The 21,404-nt window shown below is 33.7% G+C and overlaps 3 protein-coding genes across 3 annotated transcripts; all 3 read right to left on the bottom strand.

Moving 5' to 3' along the window:
- Nucleotides 1-9,327: 9,327 nt before the first annotated feature.
- Nucleotides 9,328-10,341, bottom strand: LOC145580690 (uncharacterized). Its single transcript, XM_081637815.1, has one exon. The coding sequence runs from the start codon at nucleotides 10,339-10,341 to the stop codon at nucleotides 9,328-9,330; it is 1,014 nt and encodes a 337-aa protein (XP_081493941.1).
- A 2,424-nt stretch (nucleotides 10,342-12,765) lies between these two features.
- Nucleotides 12,766-13,887, bottom strand: LOC145580691 (uncharacterized). Its single transcript, XM_081637816.1, has one exon. The coding sequence runs from the start codon at nucleotides 13,885-13,887 to the stop codon at nucleotides 12,766-12,768; it is 1,122 nt and encodes a 373-aa protein (XP_081493942.1).
- A 6,580-nt stretch (nucleotides 13,888-20,467) lies between these two features.
- LOC145580692 (uncharacterized) lies at nucleotides 20,468-21,127 on the bottom strand. Its single transcript, XM_081637817.1, has one exon. The coding sequence runs from the start codon at nucleotides 21,125-21,127 to the stop codon at nucleotides 20,468-20,470; it is 660 nt and encodes a 219-aa protein (XP_081493943.1).
- Between the last annotated feature and the right edge of the window lie 277 nt (nucleotides 21,128-21,404).

Raw genomic sequence — 21,404 nt, forward strand, 5'->3', positions numbered from 1 at the left:
CTTCATCCCTCTAGTAACGATGCCCTCATCAGTTTGGCTGTTAAGCATTTCAGCCAACTCAACAGCCCTTTGTTGAGCTGTAGTAGAGATCCTTTTATCGACAGGGGTCTTTGAGGCCATTTCAAGTTTTTTTTTTGAACGTAAGGAAACAGAGATGAGAGGCAGAGATAGTCCCACCGAGCGTGCCAAAATTTGTTTACACAAATTTCGAGTCTAAATAAATAAAGACGGGAAATAAAGTAACAAATGAATTTATATTAATATTTGATTTTTGGGTACAATCTCTGTATAAAAGTTTATAATAAAATAAACTAAGTCCTCTGATTCTATTCCGCAGCTTAACGATGACACATGTATGACACCTGCAGGGTGATGTTTAATGACGTCGACTTGAGTTTGAACGCAGGGTGACGTTTGATGATGTCAACTTGTATTCAAGGGTTTTGTTTGAATACACCTGAACGAGGGCTTATGAAGCTTAATCCCGTTCAAATGTATTTGAGTGTATCTGAACAAGTCGGCACGAGTTTGATGTGCTTGTTGACTTACTTCAGAGAGAATTCCATTTGAATTTTATGAGCTCTTGGAATAATGATTTCTAGATCCCTTCAACTGATGGAGGAATGGTGTATTTATAGGAGAAAAGAACCCCTTGAGTGGACTTAGTAGGTTTGAGCCTGGCCCATTTTATGACTTAAGTCTTTTAACCTGGTCCGTTTAATTTATTTATAACCCGAATTGTATTTGATTAATTCAGATTATTTATTTAGGTGGGCCAAAAAATAGTTAAAATGGATCATTCATATGATTTTAACCCAAATTAATTTATTTAATTTAATGTATAACACTCATAAAATTTCCGTGTCTACAACAAGAATTGGGGCTTTCCACACTACAAGAATCAGGTCAAATTCCGACGAAAAGGTTCCGACGGACATGAAATTCCGTCGGAAAAACCAAAATTTTTGACGAAATTATATTCCGTCGTATATTTCCGACGAAATCAATAATTCCGTCGGAAAATATGTACTTTCCGACGGATTATTTCTTCGGAAATTTAATTTTCCAACGGAAATTTACGACGGAATTTCTGTCGGAATTATTATTATTTTTTTTTAAAATCACTTGTTTAAAAAAAAACCCTTAACACCAAGACCTCCTCTCCGCCTCTTTTTACTTTCCCCTTTTCCTTCTGATTCTCTTTCTCTCTCCTCTCCTTTCCTCTTCTCTTTCCTCTTTTCCCTCTACCCCTCATCTCCTTCTCTTCTCCTCTCATCTTCTCCTCTCCTCCCTCTGCCCGTCCTTTTTGTTTTTCTCGATCTTCTCTTCTTCCCTTTCCTCTTATCTTTCTCTTGTCTCTCTCCGTCATCCTCTTCTCTCTCCGTCCACCACCAGCATCAAGCACCGTCAACAAACAACAGTGCTACAACGTCAACCACCACCAATATCGACCGCAACAACATCAACCGCAACAACAACGACGCAACAATAACAAAGCCGACAACCATCGTCCCGAGCCACCCACTCTCAAGGTTTTTGTTTTGTAGATCTAGTTTTAATTTAGGTTAGATTGTAGATCTAGTTAATTTTTTTGTAATTGTTATGTTATTTTATGAATTTTATTAGATAATTGTATATTTATATATTTCCTGTAATAAAATTATCGTTTTTTTTAACGAAATTCTGATTAAATATGTAGATCTACTGGTTTTGATTTTTTTTTGTGGTATTTTTCGATTTTGTTGTTCATTTTAAGATTTTTGGGCTAATTTTCGTTTTTTGGTGTTAATTTTCGATTTTTTTGGGGGATTTTCATTTTGTTGGGGTTGATTTTCGTGTTTTTGGGTTTATCTTTTGTTTTTTGGTGTTTAATTTACTGGGTTTAATTTTCGTTTTTTTTTGTGTTTTCGTGTTTTTGGGATTGATTTTTTTTTTGGGCTAAGTTATGGTTTTTTTGGGGTTCATTTTTGGTGTGGTAGTGTCGGTGGTGGTGTGTGGTGGTGGTATAAGGGTGGGTTTGTGGTTGGGGTCGGTGTGCAGTGGTTCTGGGGTTGGGGCTGGTGGTTCAGCGTGGGGGCTAGTAGTTCTAGAGTGGGGGTGCATTTTTTTTTTAATAGAATTTTCTGACAGAATTTACGTCGGAATTTTCCTACGGAATAATATCCGTCGGAAATTTCCGATGGACTTTCCCCGGGCCAGAATATATCATCCGACAGAAAAATTCCGTCGGAAAAGGTCATTTTTCTGACAACACCTTTTACGACAATCGCTTCCGACGGAAATTCCATTGGAAACGGGTTTTCTAACGTTAAACGGGGTGTTTTCGACGAATTTTTACCGTCGGAATTTAGCTATTTTCTAGTAGTGCCACCGGTTAACACCGAAGGAAGCCCCTTCAAAATTCAACAACGGAGACTAGGCTTTTGGAGAGAAGAAAGAGGAGAGAGTATTGATAATTTGATATATGCAAGTACTTGTATTATTTTAATACAATATACAATTATATGCAAAATTAAACCTTGTACTTCTTATTAAGATTTGAATTAAGATGAATGACAAGTTTGTTGGTGCAAATTTTACTATTTTGGCAAAAGCTAACAAGCACCCGACGTTAGATAAGAAAACTAAATGTCCTAATCTCAAGAAAAATAAAATATAAAAATAATTTGAGATCTAAAACCTAAGCTCTGATTCTATGTTAGATTTCGAGAAAACACCTCAAATTAGAGTGTATACTATTGGTCAATATAAATAGAATTGTACAAGACTAGTCCTAATCACGTTAGGAAACCTAGTACGATAAAAATACAATATATACAAAATAAATCCTAATCTGCGATAAATCTATCTATACTTAGTATTGAAAAACACAAAACACAAACCACAAACCACAATCACTCACATGACATGTCACCACAAATCACTTACATGCCACATGTCACCTTTCTTAATATTTACTTTTTGTATTCCCTTTTTAATATACTTTTTTCAAAATAAAAAAATTTAATGTTCAAGTCTTTATTATGCATTCTAACTTGCAAATTTATGTAAGAAAATAAAGTGTTTCATTTCCACCATAATAAAATAAAGTAATAATATTTTCATCTCCTAAATTTAAAATAAAATAATAGTAAAAAAGTAAAATTTAACTAAATAGTGCACATTACATTCACATATAAAGTACAATAAGTCATTTCATCTCCTAAACTTAAAATTTAACCTAAAACAATACATAGTATTTCATCACTTCATATTTATATATATATATATATATATATATATATATATATATATATATATATATATATATATATATATATATATATATATATATATATATAACTTAATTCCTTCATCTTTTTTCGTAGTTCCACCCTCACTATCTTTTTCTTTTAAGTTTTAGCAGTGAACTTAATATTTTTTTTTATATTCTCTTTGTTAGCAGTGTATCATCTAAGAAAATAGAGGGAGTACAAAACAACACCGATGCATATATAATACAATAAGCAACACATTACAAGAAAAATAATTAAGTAACAACCCGTGCATTGAACGGGCCAAAAAGGCTAGTATTATCATAATAAATCAAATATCTACCATTAAATGTGGAAATAGTAAGGTAAAATAAACAAACATTAATTACATCGGCGCATGATTTTGGCATGCATTCTAAAATTGATACGGAGTACTATTTTAGGTTATATATTGAATAGTTATCCAACACCCCGAGATGCTCAATAGCAAGATTTTCTTTTTGGAGGAAATAAAAGGAACTTTTATTCAAAAGTATAGAAATCAACATACATTGGCTACATTAAGTTCGGCTAAGGAGGACTTGGCCATCCTGACCCGACGTAAATGACCAAACCCATGAGCTGAAACTTCACTTGAGAACAACGACTAAAAATTGACTCGAAACTCGATATCTACTCGACGAAACCCGTACATTATCCGAAAGTGCAGTTGACCAATACCTGAATACCTTGACCCGATTGTACCCAATCTAACACGTCCCAATACCCGAAGTTGATCCGATCTGATTTTAACCCGAATGGCTTGACCCGAACAGACTCGATGCCCGAAATGTCCCGCATTAAAATTAGGGTTGTCAAACGTGTCGTGTCGTGTTCGTGTCAATATTAAACGGGGTGATAAACCCTCAACCCAAACCTAACCCGTTTATTAAACGGGTTGAAAACCCTTGACCCAAACCTAATCCGCTTATTAGACGGGTTATGCGTGTAAACTTTTACCAACTTATGCTATTAAATATAGAAGACTTTAAAGGGGAACAATGGTAAAATTTGTCCAGCTAAATAAAAAAACTTCCCCACTAAAAGTTTGTGCTAATATATGTATACTACTAAATTTTGTAGTTAGGAGGGTTAGTAAGATTGGCATTAAAAAAATTCAATTATCTTGACTAATTTAATAGGCAAGTCAAGCATGTCGAATTCAGGTTAAAGGTTGACGCTCTACCCATTATTATAATTGGGTTATTTGTGTCGGTTTCGGGTTGAAAATTTCAACCCAAACCTAACCCGTTTAATTTCGTGTCGGGTTCGTGTTGACCCAATTACTTAAACGGGTTGAGAATTCTTAACCCAAACTCGCTTATCTCGTGTCGGGTTCGTGTCGAGTTGTCGTGTCGTGTCAGCTTTTGACAGCCCTAATTAAAATTACCTAATACCCAAACTAATGTTGTCTGGTGCCATAAATGACTCAAATTGTTCCATCTCCAATCGTAACTTAACTCTCAAATAGAATAAATTACAAATTTGTGCTTGATTCATAATATCGAAACAAAATGAACAACCTGAACATGACTCGACCCGATTTGGACCTGATCCGACCGATATGGACCTGATGCGAACATGACCCAAACATACTCGACACAAAATTGACCTTACCCGAATAATGCCCGAAACATACTCGAAAACGAATTGTCCCAAGCCGAAATTCATTCGACCCATACCCGATCCGAATAACATGTTTGCTAGGTCTACTGGCTAAGGTGGTCTGTTCAAAATTATTTATTTATTTTTTTTTTAAAGGGATATTTATTTAATTGTTTATTAGGTAGTCATCTTTAATACTTTGGATGTGGTTTATTCTATTGAGGGTGGACTTTGTTTGGAGATTTGATAAAGCAATCATCTCCATTTTTTTTTAATTTATTTTTTTGGAAAATACAATCATCTCCATTTGAAATAAATTAGTTGGTCATTTTTAATACTTTGGATCTGGTTTATTCTATTGAGGGTGAGCTTTGTTTGGGGGTTTGATGAAGCAATCATCTCCATATGAAATACGTGATATTGTGCATTTGTGTCATCGTGTGTATATATATATATATATATATATATATATATATATATATATATATATATATATATATATATATATATATATATATATATATATATATATATATATATAATTAAAGGTGATCATTAATAGCTCGACTTAGCCAGTTCAAAAGAACATAATAATGTCATTTTAACCCAATAAGTTCGACATTATTTTACGGGTTTAGACATAAGATTTTATACATAAGTATGACCCAAAATTATGATCACCTTTGGGTGTAATCCATTTAGAGATGACTAGGTCAGAGTGACTCACGCCATCACTGTGAGATAATCTCACGCTATACAAAGGACTACCAAAATTATGTTTGTTTTGGAAGCTAGACTTCCAATAGTGTAATAAATTATACATAGGCATGATTTTGACATGCATTCTAAACTTTTGATAGTGTAATAAATTATGCCTAGTCATCTTGTTAGTCCCTAAACTTTCATTGTTTAGTAAAGTAAATGCCAACTCAACATCAAACGGGCCCTAAACTTTCTTTAAAATATTATTTTATTTTTTGCCACATGGGCACTTTGGTCCCTAAGATTTGGTGACTCATCTTTTCTCCACTAGAAAAGTAAGTTATGGGTGGTTGAGGGATCAATTTATTTCATTTGAAAGATGAGAGACCAAAATGCTACAAATACTAAAGTTGAGGGACCGTATTTTAGCTTAACTCCAAGTTTTACATATAATTCGCTAATATTGTAGGATAAAACTGTCTATGTGTTGGGATAAGTGAACTATAAGGTTTATAACGGTTGTGAGTCTTGTGACAATAAAAGAACGTATTAAGTGCAAAATGCTACACACGAATGGTATGCATATAGAACTTGTTGATCCCATGAACAAATTCACATGTAAGTGAATGTGTTATCTCACAACAAAAGAGTAAGGAGAAGTTAATTAAGATGTGTATCCTATACTAAAGAAAGAGAAAGTGACGTCTTTATAATTTAAGATAGACTATGTCATATGGTTTTAAAGTGGAATCTCCTTAGACTTATACATTAGTGTGATCCATGCCAATCTAAGGAACTAGTATGATTATAAATTTGTGTGGTCCAGACCAATTTAACAGAACTAGCTAGTATGATTATATATATATATATATATATATATATATATATATATATATATATATATATATATATATATATATATATATAAATATAAAATAAAAATAAAAAAAACTATTACTTGTCTATTTGATAAGAAAGAGACTAGAGAGTGTCCTTGGATAATGTATTAATGTCGCTCATGGAGGCAATTGTTTAGCTAGCAAATAAGTATTTGTTACAAATTAGAGCTTAAATTAATAAAATCAGTTGAATATTGTTCAGGACATATTAAAATACTTCGTATGAATGAATAATACCCCATAGAAATGTTCAACTAATGCTAGTTAATACAAGTATATATGATTAATTAAATGTCAATTAAGTAGTATAAATTGAGGACATTGGTTGCTCTAAATTCCCATCTTTTCATCAAATATCAACAAAAAAAATCCATAGCTTGATAATCCAATCAAATTACCTTCTATGGCAAAGCATTCTCTTTCACTTATTTCTAAGTTGGTTCTGCTCATAATATTTTTGGTGCTGATTACATCAGGTAAATTCTTTTTTTGGTCCCTTCATTAACTTGTTAATTAAATTACGGATTACAAATTAAATTGATTTCGTTAAAGTTTGTAACAAGAAGATGGTGATATGATGTTGCAAAAACAATAGGAGTAAAAAATTTAAGTATGATTTTAATTGTATGTTAGTTGTGGGCTTGTGGCGCTAAATCAATAAGTGATACTCCATCGCACTAAATATTGATTTTGTCACACTCATTATGAAAAACAATTTTCATCTCACAAAGAGGTAACAAAATGGACAAAATCAATCAAAGGAGTGCCAAAATCAATTTTCAAAATTTAATTGTCAGATGTAATGCTAAAATAAATATTGATGTCATTAATGAATCAACTTACGAATGTGTCATATGTCACATACAGTTCCAACATTCACTGAGGCGTGTACACAAAATAATGGTGGCTGCACTTGGAACTCTGATTGTTGTTCTGGGTACTGTAACTGGCATGAGTTTCTTCCATGGCAAGGGCAATGCGAAACTTATGTGTAAACATTAACAAAAGAGGGAAGGAATACCCTGAATTATATACAAACGGCTCATTTGATAGCTGGTAATAAATTGTGTTCCTTCCATCTTAAAATCTTTAATACAATAAAGTTGTTATTGTGGTTAATAAAATTGTATGGTAGTCTTCCACTATGGTATATATGTGCAATGTGCCAACAATTTGTATAGGTAGTGGTACTATACATGTCTCTATTTACTCATTGTTTGTCACTTTTGTAAAAAAAAAAAAAAAAATTAAGTGAAAGTTTACCAGTGTATTGTCCATTGTTTTAGAGAGTGAATGATATTTATCTTTATATGTTCTTACATTATCATAATGTGTATTTGAGCAAATGTCTTTGCTTAATCTTATTTTTCATTTTATGAATATATACAATTTATAATTGTTTTATTAATTAATTGTTTGTGTACTAATGTACTTACTTAGTAGTCTTCTAATATCTACAATGCAAATATGATTTTTGAAATTTTTAATCCAACATAAGATAGATAATTTTCGAGAAACTATTAAATAAGAATAGAAATTATATAAATGAATATAAAAATTTGATAAATTAAAAAGAAATATTGATAATACTATTTTATACCAAAAACAGTGTAATATAATTAACTACTTTTAAAAAATGTCAATTATAAAGTACATAATCATTATTAAAACATTATGGTAGTCACATTTTAAACAATTACTAATAAAATTTCACAATTTGGAATATTTAATAACAGGAAGTTTTGCAAACAATATGTGCGCCACGTGTCCCATTCTATTTGCATTAGTGGGGGATTGCAGGAGTTATATTGGTGGTAATGTAAATCGGAAGCTTTTCTCGTGAGCGGTCGAGTGAGATATAGCTCAGTTAATCGAGTTAGCTCGACAGGTACAGTGCGAGCTATAACTCGCAAGCGAATGAGCAATAGCTTAGATGCTCGCATTGTTGCGGCGAGACAGAGTTATAGCACACACGCGAGCGAACTATAGCTCGGTTGCACAAATAGGTGTGGCAAGCCCAAGCTATAGCTTGTAGGCGAGCAAGCAATATCTCGAGTGCATGCTTGTGTGCGGCAAGGCCGAGCTGATAGCTCGATTGCTCATGAGGTGCGGTCTGAAGAGGAAAGATTTTATTTGTTTCCTTTATTAATGACTACTCCTATATATACTCTTTGAGATCTGAACAATTCTTGTAGCAATTCTCTTCTTCATCATGGAGCAAGTTGTGTTAACATTTGGTGGCGTGTGTCATTAGGAAACATGTACTGGTGGTGGTATATTTCACTTCTAATATTGAGATCTTCAATCAAATATTTACATGTACTGGTGGTGGTGTAGTAGAGCCTGTCCTGCGGTAGAACTGCATTATTGAGATCTTCAATCAAATATTTTTATTGCAATCAACATGTATTTTACCAACAGTTACGGTGCAATTTTCAATTGTTATAGGAAGAATTACAGGTATTGTCTGTTAAACAGCATATCAAGGAAGACAAAGTAGTAATGGTCCAATATTTTAATTTCATTTCACTTTGGCAAGTAAAAAAAGTCGCATTATTATGCATCCTTAAAACAAATCATTCATGTTAATACATACAAGTACTTATTTTCGGATGTAGGGAGTAGCTAAAAGTAGCTAGGCGTGTTATTCAAATTGCATTCTTTATGCTATAATTTGCCAACTTTGGTATTCCAGCTATCCCACTAAGTAACACCCCCACATATCTAAATCAAGATAGCTCACTAGCATTCTAGTATTCCGAACTAACAAAACTCTACACAATTATAATGTCACAAGTACACTTGGACAAGTAAGCTTTATTTATGTCCTAACAAAGATCACCAGCTTCCACAGGTTTGTGCGCCTCCTCGTTAGCCTTCTTCAACAATATTTGAGCCTTACAATCATAAAAGTATGACACAAGAGCAACCCACTTCACCAAGCTCCCAAAGAAAACCAACCCAAAGCCAATTACAGTGACAGCAACTGTAACAACAATCACATAATTACACATTCTCGCAAGCAAAAAGGGCAGCCTCAAAACAAGACTGTATGACAACACCATAAGCATCAATGTGAACCCAGTTCGCTTACAATGTTTTCCATAGTAAGCTGACAATTCTAATGCATAGAGGCCGGCTTCGATTTGCAACATAGAAATCACCATAGCCATGTTCCACAAAACACTCCATTCTAGAAATTTGTAAAGTATACCATAAAAAATCAGTGCATGAAACCCTATTGATTGCACGAAATCTTCCCTTAAGTACAGATATTGCATGATAAAATGGTGGCTTAAAACTGTCCAAATTAAACCAGCAAATGTACAAATTGAGAGTAGTTGAACCCAAAACAAGGTAATAAAAGCACCTTTAAGGTTAACTTTCTTGTAGATACCTTCATTTATAATCTCCTTAACAGTTAATGATGATGATATTTCCCCTGCATAAATTTTCACCCCAAGATTTACAATTAAGGGCAAACTAAAAAACTCGAGCAGAGGAAGAAGTACCAGATAGAACGGGAAGAGCTCTAGAACAACACGAAAGTGTTTCCTTCTGAGATCATTTTCATCATATTCAAATTCGTCACCAGTAAAATAGTAGGTGTAGGAAAAGGAAGGTGGTAGTAGAAACTTTGATACATCATCCATTAATTCTGAGATTTTGATCTCATATAAAACCATGAAAACAAACAAAGGTAAAACAGACATAATCGTTAAGACCATGAACATGGGGTTACTCTTCAGGATTTTTGTAGCAGATTTCAGAATCTCAAACGACGTCAGATGCTTGAGATCGTCTTCATCTTGTAGGAAAGCTTGATCAATCCCTGAACTCATGACTGTTGTATCTACCTGCTGAATATTTTCTTTTTTGTTTTTGACGGGTACACTAATTAGTTTGTACTAAACTTTTTCGAATTCTGATTTAGTTAACATTATATATGGATAATAGCTAGAGGTAAACAATGCACGCAATGCGTGCACAATTATACTTGGTGATATAAGAGTTAGAATGCCATGAGACATAAGTATAATTAGAAATTATACTCAAATTGCAAACTTCCAAGGCAACACAGACCAAAGAAAATGATTTGTCAAAATTGTTGTTCTAGTCATCCAACAAATAAACACTCCCATGTATCAAAATCAAGATAAATCACTAGTATTCAAGTTTTTCAATCGGTTGCTCTATAAAGTTATTAATGTTTTTAGTTCTATAAACACTGAAATACTCCAAAAACAGAGCAAGAGGTGGTTCAATAATACAACAGTTTGCAAAAACTTTGCGCTCTTCCTCAACAACCTTCTATAACAACACTTGGGCCATTCAATCATGAATATTGGCACAAGTTTACAAGAACTTAGTTTGCAAAATTTAATGTATGACTAAGTTACAAGTTTTTATTTTTACTAGTACCTTGCAAGGTATAACCGGTTATACAATGAATATACTCCAAAAAGGACAGTTAAAGATTAGCACTTTACAATGCAATGAAATATTTGGTGTATTACCTTCTCCAAATTTGACATTGCAAGCAACACCAAGATTACAAATTTAGCAAGCTAAGATTACAATTTGCGACCCGATTGCACCAAAAAACTGTATAACAACAACACTAACATCAATTATTTGATTCTAATTCCCTTTAATTCATGCTTAAGTATACAGTTTCATAGCTCTATCCTAACATTAGAGGGTTCTACAACACATTAGCAACTAAATTGATTCAACCATCAAATTAGGCTAAAAAAATCACATAATTTTAGGGAGAAAAGGTCTAATTTCATAGTTCCATCCTAACATAAAAGGCAAATTTGATTCAATTATCAGATTAAACTCGAAAAATCGCACAATTTTCTTTTCTAGCAATAAAATCTCTCGTTATGATCTCTCATAACCACAGTAATTATAACCAATAGTTGAATAAACCAGTTTAGAAGAACCCTAAATTGAGCATACTGAGATTTAATCCAACGATAAACCCTAAATTGTGAAATTGAAATTCGATGATTACGAAGAAAAACATCTTACCTCAGAAGCTGCTTCAATGGAGGATTAAGATATCAGAAGTTGCATCAATGGAGAAGGTGCAGTGCGCTTCAATGGAAGACTGAGAGCGCGAGATAAAGAGCGGGAAAAGTAAAAACAGACTTATGACAAGAATAATTTTTTTTCTTGCAATCGTCACACGGTCACACAACTTAAATCCTCCACTGTATATTTGGGTGTCATATCGTGTCGAAATCCTCCAATAGACACTCGGGGTACAGTAGCGTGTCGGAGTAACATAGGTTAGGAGCTGAGGACTTAGGAGTTTCGACAGACACTCGAGGTATAGTAGCGTGTCGGAGTAACATAGGTTAGGAGCTGAGGACTTAGGAGTTTCGACAGACACTCGAGGTATAGTAGCGTGTCGGAGTAACATAGGTTAGGAGCTGAGGACTTAGGAGTTTCGACAGACACTCGAGGTATAGTAGCGTGTCGGAGTAACATAGGTTAGGAGCTGAGGACTTAGGAGTTTCGACAGACACTCGAGGTATAGTAGCGTGTCGGAGTAACATAGGTTAGGAGCTGAGGACTTAGGAGTTTCGACAGACACTCGAGGTATAGTAGCGTGTCGGAGTAACATAGGTTAGGAGCTGAGGACTTAGGAGTTTCGACAGACACTCGAGGTATAGTAGCGTGTCGGAGTAACATAGGTTAGGAGCTGAGGACTTAGGAGTTTCGACAGACACTCGAGGTATAGTAGCGTGTCGGAGTAACATAGGTTAGGAGCTGAGGACTTAGGAGTTTCGACAAACACTCGGGGTATAGTAGCTTGTCGGAGTAACGTAGGTTAGGAGCTGAGAACTTAGGAGTTTTGACAGACACTCGGAGTATAGAAGCGTCTCAGAGTAACATAGGTTAGGAGCTTAGGACTTAGAATGAAATGAGAAATTGAGCATCAAATGAAAGTATGAAACCCGATATTCTTGTAATGCTTGTTATGGTGCAACTTTTCAAGGATAAACTCCTACTGAAGGACTCTACAAAAGGGTAAAGGAATAGATATAAGAGAAATCAGGGAAAAACTAGCTTGTTTTATTATTATAACTATAATCATTGTATTGATTCTAAAATTCGGAACAAATTATAGACCTCCAATTGCTACGTAAATTACACGTTAATTAACCTTATATTTCAAAGCAATGACGTGCCAAAGATACACTTTAGGGTAATTAATCTAGTACATCAAACTATTTCTTTGAAAATTACTTGTTTCAAACAGTACAAACATCACCATCTTTCACAGCTTGGCCTACATCCTCATCATCAAACTTCTTTGACATCGCTTGCGCCTTACAATCATAGAAATACAATACCATAGTAACCCACTTCACTAAACTACCCAAGCAAACTAGTACAACAACAATTGCAGTCACTGCAACTCTAACAGTCATAAAGTTACACATTCTGGCAAGCAGAATGGGCAGCCTCAGAGCAACAATATATACAAAGAATATAAGCATTAACTGGAACCCGGTTCTCTTGCAGTGCTTTCGATAGTAAGCTGATATCTCTAGTGCATCGAGCCCGGTTTCTCCCTCTAACACAGATATCACTATGGCCATGTTCCACAAAGCACTCCAATCAAGATACTTGTATAGCAGAGCCAAAGAAATAAGTGTATGAAACAATATTGACAGTGTGTTTACATAAACATTGTTTGGTAAGACAGAATCATATCTGTAATCCGAAAAAGAAAAGTCGAATCCAGTTGTAATCATAGAATGATTTGCTACTGCCCAAATTAGACCAAAAAGATTAGAAGCTGAAAATAACTGAACCCAAAGAGAGGTAATAAAAGGACCTTTGAAGTTGATTTTCTGGTATAAAGTTTCCTTCAAATTAGTTGATTCTATATTTCCTGCATCTACAACTTTTGCAGAAATATTTATGACTATGGTCAAGCTAAAGAGCTCTAGCAGAGGGAGGAAGATCAAATAAAAGGGTATGAGCTCGAAAACTATACGAAATGTTTCCTTTTTTGAATCATTTTTATCAGTGGTGCTGAAAAGGCTAATGTTTTCATCACTATCAAAGCCGATATCATAGGACATGGAAGTTGGTACTAGGAATCTTAATATAGCATCAGTTGCTTCAGATATCTGAATCTCATAGAAAACTATGAAAGAAAAGAAAGGTAAAATAGATAGAATCATTAAGGACATAAATTTAGTGTTACTTGTAAAGTTTTTGACAGCAGACTTCAGAATCTCAAAGGACTTCAGCTGCTTGACATTCAGGAATTTCAATCTTTGCCTTTCATAACGAACCTCGAGTTGTTTTTCTTCTCCTTCTTCCTGAGATTGTAGTAAAGCTTGTTCGAATCGAGGATCCATGGATGCTTCTTCTGAACTTAAAAAAATTTAGTCTTCAAACACACACACTAGTTCCTTAGGAAATTAAGGAACTTCTTCCTAATAAAGTATTATTGGTTCAGCAAGTTGATCTAAAACTAATCAGTGGGCTATTGACTTTGAATAAATAAAAGTCAGAAGTAGTCCACTATACTATGAAAAGAAAAAATCAAATTAAAGGATAATAAGAAATAGTTCTAGAAAAAAGATATGTATCACTTCACAAGAAATGTCTTTTTTTATAGCAGTTAAAATTGTTTTTAATCGTGATTTCACAATATTAATCTGTAACATTACAAGTTATGTAACAAAAATTTATTTCGATTTCTCTAGCTTATTATGATCATCAACCTTCTTTCCCATAATTTGTTGCTTGCAATAATAATAATACAGCAAAAATGCAACCCATTTCACTAAATTCCCCACTAAAACCAACATTATAATTATACAAGTGATCCAAAGATCAGCAAGATTTTCATCATATGATCTGGCATACAAACAGAGAAGCCTCAGGACATGACCAAACACGAAGAATCCGAGCATCAATTGGAACCCGATTTTCTTGCAATGTTTGCCATAGTAATCTGACATTCCAAATGCCGCGATCCCAGTTTGTTCTTCCATGACAGAAATCACCATACTCATGTTCCAAAATGCACTCCCACTCTAAATACTTGTATAGAAAACCAAGGAATATCACCGAATGAACTGTTATAGACAGTATAGGTAAATTCAACCTTGAGTTAATAAAATCGAAATAATTGGAACATCAAATGAACACAAATATATGTAATGAAAGCACCCTTTAAGTCTATTTTGAGGGGATAAAGCATTTCTTTGAAACTCAAAATTGCTGGTTTATCTGTTGCATCAAGTTTTGCTGCAATTTTCAGGGTTAAAATCATGGTAAAGAACTCTAAAAGAGGGTAAAGAAATAGGTAAAAGAGAAAAGGTTGGAATAAATTCAATAACAACTCTCTTATTTTCACTATTATAACTTGAAAGAGTTGAAACATTATTATGTGCTATAGCTAGTTCCTCTGCATCATCTGGAAGTTGATTTAGTCCTCGCCCTCCTTGGGCATCATCATCATCGGTCAAAACACTGAAAACATAGTTGTAATCGAAGGAAGATGGTAGTGGTTTAAGAAAGTTTGACATAGATTCCATTTCTTCTGAAATTTTGATCTCATAAAAAACCATGAAAACAAACAAAGGTAAAATTGACAAAAATATATGAGCATGAATTTAGTGTTACTTGTAATGATATTCACAGCAGATTTCAGAATCTCTAAGGGTTTCCTTAGATGATGCTTGGGACAGAGATCATTTTGCTGCATTCTGTTTCGAAACCCGAGTACTTGTTCTTCTTCATGGGTTGTATGCCTTGTAGCAAAGCTTGTGCACCTTGAAAAGTCATACAATTTATTTTTATTTTTAAGCTGGTGACGTTTGATGCTTATTTTAAAGTAAACTAATTATGATTGACAAGGCTAGCTGTTTCTAAGCAAATTATTGGTAGATGATCTTGACTTTGAAATATTTAAGTCACAAATCTTAGTTTATTCAGGTAATATATTATTCATGAAACTTCCATCTAAATGCATCATGTTCCCCTAGACCACTACGGATATGCACCATTGAGATTTGAGATCTTGCAAATCTCTTTCTGTAGGATTCTCACACACTTCGTTCACTTTTTTTTTTTTTTTTTTTTTCGCGGTTTGTATATTCAACTTAAAATTCAATGTTCATCAATATATTAACTTTTTTATGGACAATAAGTTTTCTTATCTATAATCTATAACTAATACTAAAATAGCAACCGCTAATATCATCTTTTTATAAAGTTGTACAAGCAGCTTTACCTCATGAAAAAATTTCCCACTCAATTGTTAAGCACCGAGCATGTCTCGAATATTATCTAGTCTATTAACCTATACTAAAAGCAAACCCTTCCATGACCCTTATCATTACCTTGTGCAAAATTTTCCCGCCTTTTTTTTTTTTTTTTTTTTTTGCAAAATTTTTAAGTAAACTATGTATACCTTATGTATTTTTTTTCCAGTTTGACAATCATATTCCATGTATACCCAAATGAAATATTTCTAAATATCTTTTACATACTTTATATTTTGTAGTATTATTGTCAAAAATATTTAACAACCGTACATTACACGGGATTTTAACCAAGAACTATACTAAAGTGATTCTCTTTTTTCCCTTCAAAAGGTCTTAAAATCCCGCCCGTTTCCTTCTTGTGGTTATTTATTTATTTATTGTATCACCTACCTATTTTTTTAACCTTTATCACCAACCTATTATTATTAGTTAAGAAATATTTATGATTCTTTTTACCTTTTTTTTTATTAAGTGATAATTATGATTGGTTTTTTTTTAACCTTTATAACCCACGTATTTTTTTTTTTTTTAATTTTTGTTTGAAAGAAATCTCGGAGGACATTAAATTTAATTAAATAAATTCATATGACATTTACAATTGACAATTAACGATAATGAAAACAGAATTAACAAAATCAAAGAAGAATTAATTGGGAAAGGACTAAGAATTCAAATACATAGATATAATACTCCGATAAATTCTCGATTCGTTGCCTCATACAACTTTTTGAGTGAATCTGTCGTCAGTAAGAGTGTTCATAAATCGGTTCGGACCGAAAAAATGGACCGGACTGCGCCGGAACGGACCGAATTAATCGGACCGGTCTATTGGTCTTGAAATTCATTTTTCCGGTCTTCGGTCCGGTCCGGTCCAAAACCCTATAAAAACCGGTCTTGGACCGGACCGATTTTTTTATTAAAAAAAATATGCATGAAACCTTAAATAATGGTTAAAATTATCCTTAATAAGCTTAGAAAACTTTAACTTTTTAAGTTTTTTTGTACTAAACATACAAAAAAAATGTACAAATGACGTTAAAATATAGTTTTTCCTTTACTTTTTTCGTGTTTTCCATAACTTTATTAAAAATTTAGTATTCGTTTTACAAAAATTCTTAAATCGGTCCAAAGCGGTCCGGTTCGGGTTTTGGATCGATTCATTCGGTTCGGTCCTAGCTTAACCGGTCCGGTTTTCGATTCTTAAAATTCTAATTTTTGGTCCAATCCGGGCCGGTCCGGTCTTGGACCGATAAACAGCCCTAGTCGTCGCTTCATAATTTTGTCATAAAAAAATTCTTGTGCTGATTTAGTAACCGAATCCGAGTTATAATCAATCGTAGCCCTACACAACTAGAGACCCTATTAGGCGCAAATAAAACCTTGTCTTTCAAGGGAGTTCGAAAAACCTTGTCTTTCGAAGAAGATCAAAAAAACCTTTCTTTCGAGGGAGACATTATTATAACCTAAAAAACAGAAAACGTACAAAAAATAAAGATTGGGGTTTTCCACTGGTGAAATCCGATAGAAGCTCCTTCAAAATTAACAATGGAGGCTAATTTTAGAAGAGAGAAGATATAATTATTATTGTTTTCTTTCTAATATAATGCTATAAATATATACTTCCTCCGTTTTTATTTTATTGCACCATTAGGACTTTTACACTATTCACTTAATCTTCTTTGACCATTATTTGTGATTTATACATTAGGAAAAATATAGTCATGTGGGATCTAGTTAGATTCGTATCGAACTCTACTTTTCAAATATCAAATTTTTATAATTTTTACAAACGTATAATTGAAGATATTGATAGCTAAAGTAATGCATTGACAAGCGTGAAATCCCTTATGGTGCAATAAAAAAAGAACGGAGGAAGTATATAGTATAATCAAGTTTTTTTTTTTTTTAACAACTAATCTGAATATGTTAACACTAACTTTTTTTTGACATAGATGTACTAAGTTAACATCTCGTGCACCGCAGAGGTATTACACTATTACCTAATTCCTTAATAAATTAGGTCACAGTCTTGTGAGAAGAAGTTTTTAATTTTTCCCGTGTATTTTACCTTAAAAAAACCTTAAAAGTCAAATGCATAACTAATACGGAGTACTAAATTAGCAACCGTTGACATCATTATATTCTAAAATTGTACACATGTCATGTAGTATATTTTATACGTAGGTTGTTCTCTCTAACATTTGTAATTTAACTTTTCTTTCTCATGTACCCTTTTCATCATTCGATTTACACAAAGTTTTATATGTGGTTGTTTACACTGCATGGTCGGGGTAATTATTCAGGGTTACTTGGTCAGGGGTAACTTGGTCAAGGCCGGGTTACTCGATCAGTCAGGGGTTTTTCGGTCAATCAGAGGTTACTCAGTCGTTCAGGAATTACTAAGTCAGGAGTTATTCGGTCAATCAAGAGTTACTTGTTCAAGGGTTACTTGCTCAAGGGTTACCCGGTCGGTTAGGAGTTACTCGATCGATTAGGGGTTACCGATCGATCAAGGACCCATTTAGTGTTTTGATGTGTGTAAGCCGGCCACACAGTGTGGCTAGCCATACATAAAACGTATTGTTCAATTTCACATATGAGCTCTATTTTTTAAAAAAAAAATATATATATATTGTATTATTATTTGTTTTTGAAATTATTTTACGTATTTAATTTTGATATGAAATTATACTAGTAAACAAATTTAGGGAATAGTAACAAGAAGCTCTGGGTCTTCATTCTTAAAGTAAAAACCAACCAACATCTATACAACAATCAGCAACTTATAAAGGCGTTTAGGTGAAATCATGCACAGATGTAACATGTGTTGTGATTTGTGAAGAATAAACATGTAGCAGCTTAACATCGGATTTCCATACAGTACTAAATTCTTAAATGGACCTAGTTCAAAACTAATTTATTGTAGACCATTAGCATTAGAGATACTATGATTGTTTTATTAATAAAAAAAGGTCACTACATTAAAATAAAGGTTAAAGCTATAAGAGTTAATTTTTTGGGATGTAAACATAAATAATATTAAAGATCACACAAGTTTTAATAAAGGTTACTATGTTAAAAAAAATAAGAACACTATGTTAAAATTACGATCACTATGTTCCAAATAAAGTCAGTTCAGCATGTATATAAATTTTAGGTCCACAATAATATTATTGTGGACCAGATCCACGCAAGAATTTTTGCACACAGTTGCACATAAACTCATTGTCAAAAAAGAAAGTGTAACACTTATTAAAATACGGCCGTAATTAATAAGTGTAACACTTAAAACAAGGAAAGAGTATAAATAGAAAGTAATAAAAGTATATAAAAAAGCAAAATTTACATGATAAAGCAAACTTTGTATAAATATTGTTACAGCTTAGAGGGTATTTTAATGCAAATAAAATGATCATTTTGGAATTAAATTTTGGCTATAAGTCCATAAGGGTTATTCATTTGGGTCAGAGGAAATACTATGTTACTCGTATGGAATTGTAAGTGCAACTGGAGCGAATCCCAGTTAGATCAACGAGGAATGTCAATCGCGTGGTACTTTTGTAAATAAAATGAACAATGTTTCATGGCAGCTCAAGTAGGGGTGTAAATGAACCAAACCGATCAATAAACTACTCGTATTTGGGCTCGGTTGAACCTCGTTCATGTACGTTTATTTAATAATTGAGCCGAGCTTAAATAAATTTTGAAACTCGTTTAATAAATGAGCTTGAACACGAACATAGATATGCTCATTCAGATAAGTTCATGAACAACTGGTTTATTTATGTTCATGAAATACTCATTTATTAATGTTCATGAATTATTGATTTATTTATAATTGTTAATTTAGTTATTAAATTTATAATTAAGATTCAATTATTATGCTTATTTTGAAATTTTCAAATATCAAAAGTACAAAGCTCATTTATTGGAGAAGCTCGATTATTATTAAGTTCATTCATGAAAGACTCGTTAAATTAACGAGTTGTTCACTAACTGTTCGTGAACATATAGTGTACTAAATGAGCCGAACTTGAACAAAAATTTGAGCTCGTTTGAAAACTCGGGGTCGTGCTCGAACTCGCCTAAGTTAAATTAATATGAACATGAAAAGGTAATACTCAGCTCGGCTCGACTCATTTACACCCCTAAGCTCAAATAAGCGCTTTGTCAACTGCTTACTCATTGACTGACTAAAAACACCGGTAAAAAAACGTTTGTGTTATTGTTGCTAGCCGTTTATGAAGTTGTGTTTGTAAACTGTCCATCTTAATGTACACTTGTGATTGACAATCCATGTGTATTTTCTGAGTTGGTGGGGAATCCATCTTGTGACTTTAAAGTCACAAATTCGAGCCCCACTAACTACAAAATGTTTGGGAGTGCAGGAATTCTCTTATCTTCCCTTTCTACTCTCAAGTGATGATCTACAGAGTTGAACTGGCTAAAGCTGTGAGACATATCGATTTAATAGAGTCCTTTATCTTATTATTAGGGAAAGTCAATTCCCACATGATGCCAACTAATTAATACTTGTATTATTCGAATACAATTAATGCAAAATTATATCACTCCGTGTTAAGATTATGATTTAATTTAATTGTTTATTACGAATAGTTGCTCATTTTTTTTTTTTTTGAGAAACCTCCCCAACAGAGGACTAATTTATCATATCATGCAAAGCAAGAGAAATAACATCACTTGGTAAGTTTTCTACCCACACTCTTTGCCCCAAATCCCATGGTTGGAAATGAGCCAAGTAGTGAGCAACACAATTACCACTACGCTTAATAAAAGACCACCTAATCTCCTCAAAACAAGAACAAGCATCTAAACTATCTTCGACAATTAAATGAAAGTTGCTACGCCCTCCAACAGCTCCACGCAAAGCTTGTATGATAGTCAGACTATCACTCTCGACCACAATCTTCTTAAAGCCCCTTACTTGCGCCAATTGGATCCCGAACCAAACTGCTTTAGCTTCTGCATCCTTCACACTCCAGTTCTCCCTAAATTGGTTAACAGCGCAGCACCTCACATCCCCTTTATCATCTCTAGCAACTGCACCCAAACCAATTCCCACATCTCCCAACAAACCCGCATCAACATTAACTTTCATCCAGCCCTCAGCAGGAGCACTCCAACTAGCAGCGTGTTGCACAGCACCACAAGGGACCTCTCTACCCGCAGCAGCCCTCGCATCCCTCACCTCTCCACAAACCTTCTTTGCATATGCAACTATGCTCGTGGGATCAGGTTGGGTTCCTTCAATCACAAACGAATTTCTGGCACCCCAAATTGCCCAGCAAATAGAGAACATAATCTCTACATCCACCTCATCCACCTCCTTTAATAAATACTCCCACCAGTCCGCCACACTTCTAAAATTTTGATTGAGCACAAAACTGTAGCCACTGCACACCCATACATCCCGAGCCAACGCACAGTCTTTGAGTGCATTTTTAATACTTTGGAATTTTGGATCCGGTTTATTTTATTGAGGGTGGACTATATTTGGGGAGATCAGATGAAGCAATCATCTCCTTTTGGAATATATGTAATCAACTTTTAATCAAGGATTTCGTGCATTCTCGTCA

This window comes from Chenopodium album, chromosome 15 (assembly GCF_948465745.1).
Source record: "Chenopodium album chromosome 15, dcCheAlbu1.1, whole genome shotgun sequence".
NCBI lineage: Eukaryota > Viridiplantae > Streptophyta > Magnoliopsida > Caryophyllales > Amaranthaceae > Chenopodium > Chenopodium album.

Coding starts and splice junctions, on each gene's coding strand:
- LOC145580691 (XM_081637816.1), bottom strand. CDS start 13,887: ATGGATCCTCGATTCGAACAAGCTTTACTACAATCTCAGGAAGAAGGA.
- LOC145580692 (XM_081637817.1), bottom strand. CDS start 21,127: ATGTTCTCTATTTGCTGGGCAATTTGGGGTGCCAGAAATTCGTTTGTG.
- LOC145580690 (XM_081637815.1), bottom strand. CDS start 10,341: ATGAGTTCAGGGATTGATCAAGCTTTCCTACAAGATGAAGACGATCTC.